The following is a 13,131-nucleotide window of genomic DNA, read 5'->3' on the forward strand; positions in this document are numbered from 1 at the left end:
ACCGCCCCCTTCCAGGGACAGACAGTGCAGATCTCTGCAATCCCCGACCAGAGAAGGCCTCCTCCCCAGCTCACCCAGCAGGGGACGCCTCAGTGATACACAGGATTCGGAAGGCATTTGTGACTCCGACTCAGACAAGGAAACGGAGGGGTCCCTGATCCCAATCCCCCCTAGCAATACAGTGCTAGTTGAGGACTTAATCTCTTCCATCCATCGGGTGCTGGACATTTCTGATCCACCACCAGAGGCCCCAGAACACAAGATTTCCTTTGAAGGACCTCTAAAGCCGCCTAAGGTTTTCTCTAACCACCCAGAGTTTAAGGCGATCCTTGAAAAGCAGTTCTCACAGCCTGAGAAAAAAATCGCTAATCACAAATATCTGGAGGCGAGGTACCCCTTCCCGCAGAATGATACCAAGGAGTGGACAGACCCACCCGAAGTGGACCCCCCAGTCTCTAGACTAGCAGCACAGACCCTCCTTTGACTGCCAGATAGCTCAACCCTCAGGGACGCAGCAGACAGGCAAGTAGAACGCATGGCTCGTTCAATTTTCGAGGCCGCAGGGGCATCCCTGGCTCCCGCGTTCGCTTCAGTTTGGGCTGCCAAGGCCATTCTGGCCTAGGCCAAAAATGTATAAGCTGGCCTCCAAGCATCCGCTCCTGAGCTGTCAGTCCAAGCGGTTCAAATAGCAGTTGTAGCAGATTACATGCTTAATGCAGCTCTGGATTCAGCAAGGGGTGTAGCGGGGATAGCATCAAACGCCATCACAATTCGGCATATCCTCTGGCTGCGGGAATGGAAAGCCGACGCAGCCTTTTTCAAGCAGGAGTCATAGTACCGGTCCCCACGGCCGAGCGCTTCCGAGGGTTCTACTCCAATCTATTCGTAGTCCCCAAGAAAGGAGGCAGCGTGCGGCCCATACTGGACCTAAAACAACTCAACCAATACGTACGGGTCCGTCACTTCCGCATGGAGTCCCTTCGGTCCATCATTGCGTCCATGGAGAAGGGAGAATATCTCGCCTCCATAGACATACAAGACGCATACCTGCATATACCGATTGCATCTGCCCATCAGATTTCTCAGGTTCGCAATCGACCAGGACCACTACCAGTTCGTGGCTCTCCTGTTTGGACTCGCCACGGCTCCCAGAGTGTTTACCAAAGTCATGGCAGCCACCATGGACGTCCTGCACTCCAGAGGCATAGTAGTCGTTCCATACTTGGACGATCTACTCATCAAGGCTCCCACCTTCAAGGACTGCGAGCTCAGCGTCTCAATCACAGTCGACACGGAGTCGCATGGGCTGGTTAGTCAACCTACAAAAGTCATCACCAACCCCGAGTCAGTCTCTGACCTTCCTGGGAATGCTATTCAACACCTCCAGGGGTCTAGTGCTCTTTCCCAGGGACAAGGCACTGGCTCTACGCCTAGGAGTTTGCACCCTCCTCCGCAAACCCCCTCGATCTCTCCGGTTTGCCATGAGAGTCCTCGGCAAGATGGGGGCAGCAATAGAAGCGGTCCCATTTGCCCAGTTTCACCTCAGGCCTCTCCAACTAGCCATTCTCAAGTCCTTGGACAGGAATCCTTTTTCTCTCGACAGGGAGTTCCAGCTAATGTCGTCAACCAGGAGGTCCCTGCACTGGTTGCTCAAGCCAACCTCGCTAGCAAAGGGGAAATCCTTTCTCACATGTCAATGGAAGGTTCTGACCACCGATGCGAGCCTGACGGGTTGGGGTGCAGTGCACCTACACCACAGGGCACAGGGCAAGTGGTCCCCAGTGGAAGCGACCATGCCCATCAACATCCTATAAATTCGTGCCATCCTCCTGGCATTGAGGGCCTTCCATCACTTACTGGCAGCCTCTCACATCAGAATACAATCGGGCAGTGCCACGACTGTGGCATATGTGAATCACCAAGGGGGGACCCGCAGTACGAGAATTGTCACACATCCTCCACTGGGTGGAGGACACAGGCTCGGTTCTCTCGGCGGTCCACATTCCGGGTGTGGACAACTGGGAACCAGACCTCCTCAGACGACAAGGAATAGATTCAGGAGGGTGGTCTCTCCATCCTGAAATTTTTCGCCAGATCTGCCATCGCTGGGGGACCCCAGATGTGGACCTAATGGCATCCCACTTCAATGCCAAGATCAAGCAAGAGGGAGTTCCAACCATCTTAATCGCATCGGTCTGGCCCAGACGTACATGGTACGCCGACGTCGTACAACTTTCAGCAGACGCCCCCTGGCACCACCCGGATCTTCTATCACAAGGCCCGTTCTACCACCAGAACTCAGGGGCTCTTAATTTGACGGCGTGACCCTTGAAACCTGGGTTCTAAGCCAGGCAGGGCTCTCGACAGACGTCATTAGGACCATGATCAGGGCACGGAAGCCAGCCTCTGCCAAGATCTATGACCGTACCTGGAAAGTTCTCTTTACCTGGTGCGAATCTCACGGCCAGACCCTTCTTCCCTCCCCAAACTACCTGTTTTTTTTCTCCAATCGGGTCTGGAGGCCAGGCTGTCCCTGGGCTCGCCTAAGAGCCAGGTGTCAGCCCTCTCAGTGCTTTTTCAAAGGCGCATTGCTACCAAGCCGCAAGTAAGGACTTTTCTTCAGGGGGTTTCCTGATTGGTTCCCCCCTACAGACGACCACTAGAAACGTGGGACCTCAACCTGGTCCTGACAGCATTGCAGGAACCACCCTTCGAACCCTTTAAGGAGGTCCCCCTCCGCCTTCTCTCCCAGAAGGTGGTTTTCCTGGTGGCAATCTCCTCGCTACGCAGGGTGTCTGAACTGACAGCACTCTCCTGCACACGGCAATTCCTGGTTTTTCAACAGGACCAGTTAGTTCTCTGTACGGTCCCATCCTTCCTTCCGGAGGTTGTGTCCAACTTCCACCTCAATGAGGAAATTTCTCTGCCTTCCCTTTGTCCGGTCCCGGTTCATAGAGTGGAGAAGGCTCTGAATGCGTTTGATATTGTCAGGGCATTGCATATATATGTGTCTAGGACTGCGTTTTCCTTCTTCCGGAAGGCGGCTGCAAGAGTCTGCCAGCTTTCAAAGCTACCCTTGCCAGGTAGATCACATCCACCATACAAGAGGCCTAACAGCTTAAGAATTCTCCTCTTCCCCCCGGTATTACGGCACACTCTACACGGGCGGTAGGGGCCTCCTGGGCCATTCGGCACCAGGCTTCGGCACAACAAGTGTGTAAGGAGGCCACTTGGACTAGCCCACACTCGTTTACTAAACACTACCGGGTTCATACCCAGTCCTCAGCGGACGCGAGCCTGGATACATGTGTCCTGCAGGCGGCGGTGCCCCAAGTATAGGGGCCTGTCTGCACAATATTCGTCCATTGCTTCCCACCCAGGGACTGCTTTGGGAAGTCCCATGATCCTGTGTCCCCCAATGAGGTGACAGAGTAAAGGAGATTTTTGTGTACTCACTGTAAAATCTATTTCTCTTAGCCTCTAATTGGGGGACACAGCTCCCACCCTGTTGCCGTTTATGGGCCGTTGTTACTGTTGAGTTCTCATATTGTTCTTTGAGCTCGTACATAGTGGCCTTCTTATAGGCATGTCTATGTTATTCATGTTACGTTCTTCCTTCTGCTTTTGCACAAAACTGGAGAAGGCTGACGCCGTCCAGGGGTGTATACCGCAGAGGAGGAGCCACGGTTAATCTTTTTCAGATTATGCATAGTGTCACCTCCTAGTGGACAGCAGCATAACACCCATGGTCCTGTGTCCCCCAATTAGAGGCTCAGAGAAAGAGATTTTACGGTGAGTACACAAAAATCTCCTTTTTGTTTTTGCATGTCAGAAATGTTTATTTCTAAATTTTGTGCAGTTATATTGGTTTACCTGGTGAAAATAAAGAAGTGAGATGGGAATATATTTGGTTTTTATTAAGTTGCCTAATAATTCTGCACAGTAATAGTTACCTGCACAAACAGATATCCTCCTAAGATAGCCAAATCTAAAATAAAAAAAGCCACTCCAACTTCCCAAAATATTAAGCTTTGATCTTTGAGTCTTTTGGGTTGATGGAGAACATAGTTGTTAATTAATAATAAAATTAATCCTCTAAAATACAACTTGCTTAATAATTCTGCACACTGTGTATACATCACATAGGGGACATCGAGACTGCCGTGTACACATCACATAGGGGACACCGAGACTGCCGTGTACACATCACATAGGGTACACTGAGACTGATGTATATACTTCACAAGAGACATGGGGCTGCGGTATATAGATCACAAGAGGCATGGGGCTGCGGCATAGATGCCACAGGGGACGCTGGACTGGGGCTGAGGCATAGATATCACAGAAGACATAGTTCTGCCACTGCGGTCTTCCTCTATGGGACGGGAGTGTATTGCCCTCTAACTCCGACCAAAGACTGGCACTGGTTAGTGTGAGGACGTAATTTGTCATTGCACGTGCCACAATGTTCAGTAGTGAACACTGTGTGCTCGCAGAATAAGAAGAAACTAAAAGGTCATAAGCAGTCAGAACTCTGCTGCCGGCCTGAAGACTGCGGTCCCCGGGATTCTGCCCAGTGGCCGGAGAAGCGGATCCCCATCCCTATGCTACTACAAGTATTTGATTGCAAATGACAGGTTTACTTTATAGGCTTTGCCCACTCCTGCTGAGCTTCCCTATTGAAATGACAATTTTAGTTATGAACAGCATTTTGCGGTTTCCTATGGACTGTGATTTATAGAAGCTATGGCTGCTATATGGCTCATCATTTTTAAAGGGAACCTGTCACCCCCAAAATCTGTAATGCTGTAGATAAGCCCCGATGTATCCTGAAAGATGAGAAAAAGAGGTTAGGTTATACTCACCCCGGGGCGGTCCCGCTGTGGTCCGGTCCGGGGCCTCCCATCTTCATACGATGACCTCCTCTTCTTGTCTTAACGCTGTGGCTCCGGCGTACTTTGCTCTGCCATCACCAGGCCAGACAAAGTACTGCAGTGCGCAGGTGCTGGGCCTCTCTGACCTTTTCCTGCGCACTGCTGTAGTTTGCTCTGCCCTCAACAGGGCAAACAAAGTACGCTGGCGCCGGAGCCGCAGCGTGAAGACAAGAAGAGGACGTCATCGTAAGAAGATGGGAGGCCCCGGACCGCGACATCCATTGGACTGGACCGCCCGCCCAGGGGAGTATAATATAACCTCTCTTTCTCATCTTTCAGGATACATCAGGGGCTTATCTACAGCATTCCAGAATGCTGTAGATAAGACCCTGATGCCGGTGGGCTTAAGCTCACCTTCGATTTTGGGGGTGACAGGTTCCCTTTAATAAAATTGAATTGCAAAAGTGATATTTTTTTTCTCAAAATAGTTTGATTTCAATAGAAAGCACCTTTTTAAATGGCTTTATTCTGTCACAATTAGCAATTGTTATGCATGCTTTGGATATTGCAATGGTGGCTTTTTTTATATATAGACTAGGTGACTTTTTTTTCTTTTTACCCTTTTTTTCAGACATATTGCTGTATTCCCATGTAAAATCAGAATTCTTCCACAGTTCATCTTTAATTCTCGGGATCCCATTGTCATGGGAGTGATTGTGGAAGCTGGTCAGCTTAAACAGGGAACACCCATATGTGTACCTAGTAAAAATGTAAGTCAACATTTTGGTCATTCATGTGAATGCTATCCTATCATCTATGAAATGCAAAGAAAATTGCCTGAAATATCTAATTTCTCATGCCTTGAATATTACTCTGCATACAACATGTGCCTAATTTCGATACTTGATGATATGTTAGTATACAACACACTACCTGTTTGTCTGAACCTTAGCTAAGTGTATGCCCTAAAAGTTAGATACATTTGGTGCACATGCAAACTTGATATATTCTAATGACTAGGATAGGTGAGCAATGCTTTCCTTTTGTGCATGTGTCCTGACATGTATGTGCAGATGTATTATACGTACAGCTCACCTCCTGATGCGGAACTGAGAGGCACCGACATCCCCTTTAAGTGGAATCTTTCACCATGTTTTTAGTACCCCATCTGAGAGTAGTATAATGTAGGGGCAGATACCCTGATTCCAGCGATGTATTACGTACTGTGTTGCTTGCTGTCATTTTGATATACCGTAATCTGTATATTATCTGCTGCAGATCCAGCAGTTGTTAGAATGCTGAGCTCTGTATAATCCCGCTCACACCACTGATTGGTCACTTTCTGCCTATACACAGATTACACTAAAAGCTGACAATCAATGGTTTGGGCGTGGTTCTGTAGAGCTCATGTATATGCTTGACTACCTGAAAAAATAGACGTGTGCACATCGGTAAAGAGGTGCCAGAGTAGGTTCCCACACCGTAGTATATAGCAAAAACTCGGCAATCAACTTAACGTAAGACAGGTGATTTAATGGTGTCCACAAAATAAGATACGTTTCGGTCCTACATCCGGACCTTCATCAGTCACATTTGATAAATGTGAGGGAGCGAGTGGCCCACAGAATTGCTGATTGTGGAATGAGATCACACGTGTGTGTGAGCGCTGCCTGTATGTGGTCAGTATAGGCCCAAATGAAGCGATATACCTTAAAATATCAGGACATAAGTGCCGTGCCTGTGTGGGACGCGGAAACTACCGCTAGTCCATGCGTGGGTCCACTCGCTCCCTCACATTCAACTGTGACTGATGAAGGTCCAGATGTAGGACCGAAATGTTTGTTATTTTGTGGACACCATTAAATCACCTGTCTTACGTTAAGTTGAGTGCCGAGATTTTGCTATATGCTTGACTTCCTGGCAGCCGGTTTACTAGTCCTTTTAATGATAATGTCGTGCTGATAATTCAGTGATTTTATGTAGTCTAGACTAAGCAGCCCAGTAAGGTATACATCACTGAAATCAGGGTCCCCGTCTCTATATTTTGGTGCTCTCAAATTAGGTGTCAAAAACCTGGTAAAAAATTCAGTTTTGGCAGTCTTCTTTATAAAGTCGATTTTTGTCTTTTGTCTTTTTAGTTTGTAGATATCGGAATAGTTACCAGCATTGAGATTAACCACAAAACTGTAGATGCAGCAAAAAAGGGCCAAGAGGTCTGTGTGAAAATAGAACCTATCCCTGGGGAGTCTCCAAAGATGTTTGGAAGACATTTTGAGGCTACAGATTTCCTTGTTAGCAAGGTAAGTTATTAAGTCTGTTAGCGTGATTACAAAGTCCCGTTCTGTAGCAGTTTCCCAGGGTATAAGCAGTATTGCGGTAGAATGCCAATTTTAAATACTGTAGGAAAGAACTTCAGTATCTAAGATTTTTGTCTACTCCTATTCCTGCAGGTCCACAAATCCAATATTTAATTTACATACCTCATAATTCTGACAAAAAAAATGTGCTAATTTGGGATGGCTAAACAATGGTGTTACCCAGTCATTTTAAAGGGTTAATCCAAAAATTAAGTTGTCCCCTATCTGTAAGGAACCCCCCGAGAGAACTAGGGCCTGCTGAGTCTTGTTTTAAATGGAGCAGAAAAGTGCATGCTCGACCTATGAGCTATTCATTGTCTGTGCGTCTGAGAAAGTAGAGTATAGCCTCCTGGGATCTAGAGCCCCATTCTTGGGATCACTGAAGGGTCTCCGCACTCAGACCCCAGCGGTCAGTAAGTTATCCCATGTGCTTTGGGAATAAAATAACTTTTTAAAGCTAACTTCTCAGCCACTGCTTTTAAACTGCACTGTATGTTCTCACATTGAAAATATAGAAACTTATGTATCATAATCTGAGATGTTTAAACTTCCTAAGCTCAAAAAGTGAATCTCTATGATTAAGGAAAAAAATATAACAGCCCAATAAAAGCCAAAGTTCACACTTTTGTGCTCTGTTTGGTGATTGGAACCATGTGAATACATTTGAGGTTTACACCAAAAAAAAAGAAGCTGTAAATATTCAGAAAGGATATAGATATGCAGAAAGCCTAATTTTCTTCACTTTAGGCTCATTGTATTATGGTACTTAGATCATGTGACAAATGAGATGTACATTTTTTTTTTTACTTTTGACTTGATCATGGACCACTAGTGTGGACCAAGCTTCGCCATAGTCTAGCCATTGAGGCTCAAGTAGAAAACACTTCAATATTGGATTGAAGTTCATTCTCTGTCCTCCGGAGTACACGCCTGTGCAAGGCAATATTGCTGAACTTCAATCCAATATTGCGGCCAGCATGCAGCCAGCAGGTAAGGAAAGGGTGAATCAAACACCCGAAAACCCCGCCCATATGACCCAAAACTGGTCCCGCCAAATTCAGGTGACAGGTTCCCTTTAACTAGAGGTTGCTGTTGATTGTCTCGTGTAACTTTCTTCTCTTGTATTTTCCTAATTTTCTGCTTTGCTTTTTTTCCAGATCACCCGGCAGTCGATTGATGCTTTAAAAAATTGGTTTAGAGATGAGATGCAGAAAACAGACTGGCAACTCATAGTCGAATTGAAAAAAGTGTTTGAAATCATTTAAGGCTTTTTATCAACTGTTGGAGACCAGAGGAATTCTAACTTGTAAAGAGGTGAAATGCTGCAAAGAGAAGAACCAAGGATACTGAACCTGTGGTTTGGAAGAAGAAAATAAACGTAGTTTAAATTTGTTTTCCATGAGAAACCAAGAAATTTTACACTGGTTTGACAGTGCTCAATTTTACACATCCCCAGAGTTCCGGCGTGCCTGCCCACCCAAATACCACTCACACACTGGCTTCTGTTTTAAAAGGAAACAACTAGTCCCAATGTTTTATTACAGGTTTTCTCTTTTTTTACTTGTAAAATTGGCATTGCAGCATCGACGTTCTGCAGCATCTAAACTTGGATCTTCTGATGTAAAAATAATTAATTAAAAAATCACTATTTATGCATATTTCCTGCCCCAGGACTGTGCTTTTTTCCATTGTTCTTTTGATTTGTGCCTACATATTTTATAAAGGTTAGCAGGAAAGCTTTACTCTGTATCTGCTTCTTGTTAATTGGTGATGTAAAGTGTACCGTGGGCAGCATTTCAGTGCTTGTACAGTTCCTGCCAACACTTCTCACTGTATTCATGACCTACAGAGCCAGAAATAAAGTACATGGGCTTATTAGTAGTGTTTGTCATTTTCTACATTGTAGAGTCTTGCTGCCTTCACCTCTTGCCTAAATAGGCAAAAAAATAGCAATATCCGCTTCTTTGATCCAATTTTTGGCTTAGACATTTTACGCAATGGATGCAGAAAAACAACTGATGGCATATGGACACTTGACTACCAGAAAAGTTAGACACCCCCCGCCCCCCCAGCTTTTATTAATATATTATTAAAAAACATATAGTACTCCTAAATATTAACCCCTTAATGACTGCTGATATGCCTTTTAACGGCGCCAGTTAAGGGTACTTATTCCCCAGAGCCGCTTTTTAACGGCGCTGAGAAATAAGGTTATAGCGCCCCCAGCGTCGGAAAATCTCCGGGGTCTCGGCTACGGGGGTAGCTGAGACCCCGGGGAACATGATTTGGGTCGGTTTTTACGGACCCCAGTGTTGCAATCACCATTATTCACGGAATAAGTGCGTCGAAACAAAAGTCCGATTTCCTATTTATTTCTCTCTCCTTTGATATGCTCTAGCACATCAGGGGAGAGAGAAATTGGATCCCCCAAGTACCTGCTGTGTCCCCCGGCGTCTTTTTACGGGAAGAAAATGGTGGGCGCATGCACAGTGCGCCCGCTGAGGTCTGCCAGCCGGCACCTAGCAGCAAAAGGAGAATTTTCCTATTGGTTCATTTTGATCACTGTGATAGACCCTATCACAGTGATCAAAATAAAAAAAAGTAAATAAACCCCCCCTTTATTACCCCCTTAGTTAGGTAAATATGAAATAAAAAAAATGTTTCTTTTTCCTTTAGGGCTAGGGTGGAGGTTATGGTTGGGATTATAGCTAGGGTTAGGGATGGAGCTTAGGGTTAAGGCTGTGTTAGGGTTGGAGTGATAATTGGGGGGGGGGGGGGGTTTCCACTGCTTAAGTACATCAGGGGGGGTCTCCAAACACGACATGGTGCTCGTCATTGATTCCAGCCAATTTTGCATTCAAAAAGTCAAACTGTGCTCCCTCCCTTCTGAGCCCTGCCATGCACCCAAACAGGCTTTCCCCCACATATGGGGTATCGGCGGACTCAGGAGAAATTGTACAACAAATTTTGTGGTCCATTTTCTCCTGAAACCCTGGTAACAATAAAAAAAGTTAGGTTCCAAAGTTAATTTTTTGTGAGGCAAAAAAAAAATTCATTTTTTTTTCCTTCTACACTGCTTTTAGTTCTCGTGAAACACCTGAAGGGTTAATAAATAGTGATAAGCGAGTATACTTGTTGCTCGGGTTTTCTGAGCACGCTCAGGTGGTCTCCGAGTATTTGTTAGTGCTTGGAGATTTAGTTTTTGTCCACTGCAGCATGATTTACGGCTGCTGGACAGGCTGAATACATGTGAGGATTCCCTAGCAACCCCCACATGTATTCAGGCTGTCCAGCAGCCGTAACTCATGCAGCTGAGGCAACGAAAACTAAATCTCTGAGCACTAACAAATACTCGGAGATCAGCCGAGCGTGCTCAGGGAGACCCGAGCAACGAGTATTCTCGCTCATCACTATTAATAAGCTTCTTGAATGTGGTCTTGTGTACCTTGAGGGGTGCAGTTTTTAGAAGGGTGTCATTTTGGGGTATTTTCTGATATATTGAGGTGTGAGGTGGTCCCTTAAAAAAAAAAAAAAAAGTTATGTAAATTTTGTTGTAAAAATGAGAAGTCGCTGGTCAACTTTTAATCCTTATAACCTCCTAACAAAAATAAAACTTGTTTCCAAAACTGTGCTGATGTAAAGTAGACATGTGGGAAATGTTATTGCACAAAAAGTTAATGACTCTGATTTAAGGCCACAAAAATTAAGTTTGATTTGAAGTTTGAGGTTCCTGGAGTAATAATTTTTATTACTCTGAATTTAAAATATTTATAAATTGACTTCGTATATGATATACGGTCTGCTTTGACTAGTCCCCTTAGACTTGTCTTTTATCCCCTGGGGACTGAACCAGAGGGACTTAGATTTGTCTTAGTAGGGTCTGAATCTGAAACATTGATACGGTGACAGCCCCATATATGATGTTTACTCTCACTGACATGTCCACCTATGACACAGTCTGTTTTATACCAAGTTACTTGTGATTTGCTCTTATCCCCAGGGGACTGAACCAGATGGATTTAGATAATACTATAAAGTATAATAGAAACACGTCACCACTTCTGTATTTATCACCCACTCCTGGTTTTGGATTACATATACTGAGGTGAAATACTGACCAAATACTGATAGTGTGAATGTAGCCTTAGCAGCTCTCTCTTGATGCTCTCCTTTCCTTGTTCTCCACATCAATGAGGATATTGTCTGTCCTTCTGCCCATTTCCTGGAAAGGTCTTTCCACAAGCTGGACCTAGTCAAAGCTTTACGTCTCTACTAGTGATGAGCGAGTATACTCGTTGCTTGGGTTTTCCCGAGCATGCTCGGGTGGTCTCTGAGTATTTGTTAGTGCTCCGAAATTTAGTTTTTGTCAACGTAGCTGCATGATTTATGGCTGCAAGACAGCTTGAATACATGTGGGGATTCCCTAGCAACCAGGCAAACCCCACACGTACTCAAGCTGGCTAGCAGCTGTAAATTATGCAGCTGCGTCGACACAAACTAAATCTCCTAGCACTAACAAATACTCGGAGACCACCTGAGCATGCTCTGGAAAAACCGAGCAACTAGTATGAACTCGCTCATCACTAGCCTCTACCTCTCACAGACCACATCCTTCAGACTTTCAGATACCTGGTTTGTCATTCCTGCTGGTTGTCGTAAGGGACTTCATGATTCCAATTCTACTATCTCCCACTGGATCCACTCAGTTATACTGGAGGCACACAGTTAAGAATTGACCACCCCCTCCAGGAGTGAGTGCTCACTATCCGTGCGGAGGGAGCCCCCTGGGCAGTTTGCAACCAGGCCTATTCAACCCAGATTTGCAAGGACGCTACCTGGTCATCCCTTCGTACAGTCGCAAGATACTACAAGGTATATAATGCCTATATAGTGCTTCTCACAAAATTAGAATATGATCAAAAAGTTATTTCAGTTATTCAATACAAAAAGTGAAACTCTATAGAGTCACAACAAACAAGAAATTTTAAGTGTTTATTTCTGCTGCTGATTATGTCTTACAGCTAATGAAAACCCAAAAGTCATAATCTTTGTAAACTAGAATAATTAACAAACACCTGCAAGGTCCTCCTAAGCATTTAAAAAATAGAATTAGTCTTACTGGTAATTCGGTTTCTAGGAACCTTCCACGACAGCCACTTCGGAGGTTGTCTTCCCCACCCTAATAGGGGACAGGAACACAAAGAGGTTAAATACTCCCATTCCTGCAACCACCAGTGTTTTCCTGGACACACTAGCATGTATAGTTAACACAAGTGCTGGAATCATCCAATAAGAACATCAGATAGGGAGGGAAATTAGTGCTGTCGTAGCAGGTTCCTAGAAACTGAATTACCGGTAAGACTAATTCTATTTTCTCCAGTCACCTTCCACGACAGCCACTTCGGAGTAGTACCAACAGCTAATTTCTCTAGGGAGGGATCACGGCCTGCAGAACTCGTCTGCCAAATGTTAAATCCCTATTGAAATTTAGCCTGTAATGTCTGGTGAACGTGTGGATAGACAACCAGGTGGCGGCTCTGCATATCTGCTGTGATGAAGCATTCCCCCTCTCTGCCCATGAAGTTTCCATCGCACGGGTAGAGTGTGCCTTCAGTGAAGCAGGTGGATCCAGCTTCTGTGATTAGTAGGCCAGGCAAATAGACTGTTTGATCCAATTCGCGATCGTGTTCTTTGCCGCCTTTTTTCCTTCCTGAGAACTGGATAAATAGATTCTGGTTAATTCGCCAGGCTTCAGTTTGTTGTAGGTAAAATAGGACCACCCTACGAACGTCGAGGGTGTGAAAGGTCTGCTCTTCAGGGTTTGGGCAGAATGAGGGCAGTACAATATCCTGATCGCTATGGAAGTTTGAGACCACTTTAGGTAGAAAAGAATGATCTAA

At 45.4% G+C, this 13,131-nt stretch overlaps 1 protein-coding gene across 3 annotated transcripts in view; it reads left to right on the forward strand.

The window, feature by feature from the left end:
* The window catches only part of EIF5B (eukaryotic translation initiation factor 5B), a 90,993-nt gene extending 81,887 nt beyond the window's left edge, over nt 1-9,106 (forward strand). For all 3 annotated transcript variants that reach the window (XM_077296544.1, XM_077296545.1, XM_077296546.1), the window contains 3 exons: nt 5,506-5,644; nt 7,013-7,174; nt 8,389-9,106. In XM_077296544.1, the coding sequence (XP_077152659.1) occupies nt 5,506-5,644; nt 7,013-7,174; nt 8,389-8,496 (409 nt within the window). In that variant the 3' untranslated portion in view covers nt 8,497-9,106. The remainder of the gene's footprint in view (nt 1-5,505; nt 5,645-7,012; nt 7,175-8,388) is intronic.
* The last annotated feature ends 4,025 nt before the right edge of the window (nt 9,107-13,131 follow it).

Source organism: Ranitomeya variabilis, chromosome 3, assembly GCF_051348905.1.
Source record: "Ranitomeya variabilis isolate aRanVar5 chromosome 3, aRanVar5.hap1, whole genome shotgun sequence".
NCBI lineage: Eukaryota > Metazoa > Chordata > Amphibia > Anura > Dendrobatidae > Ranitomeya > Ranitomeya variabilis.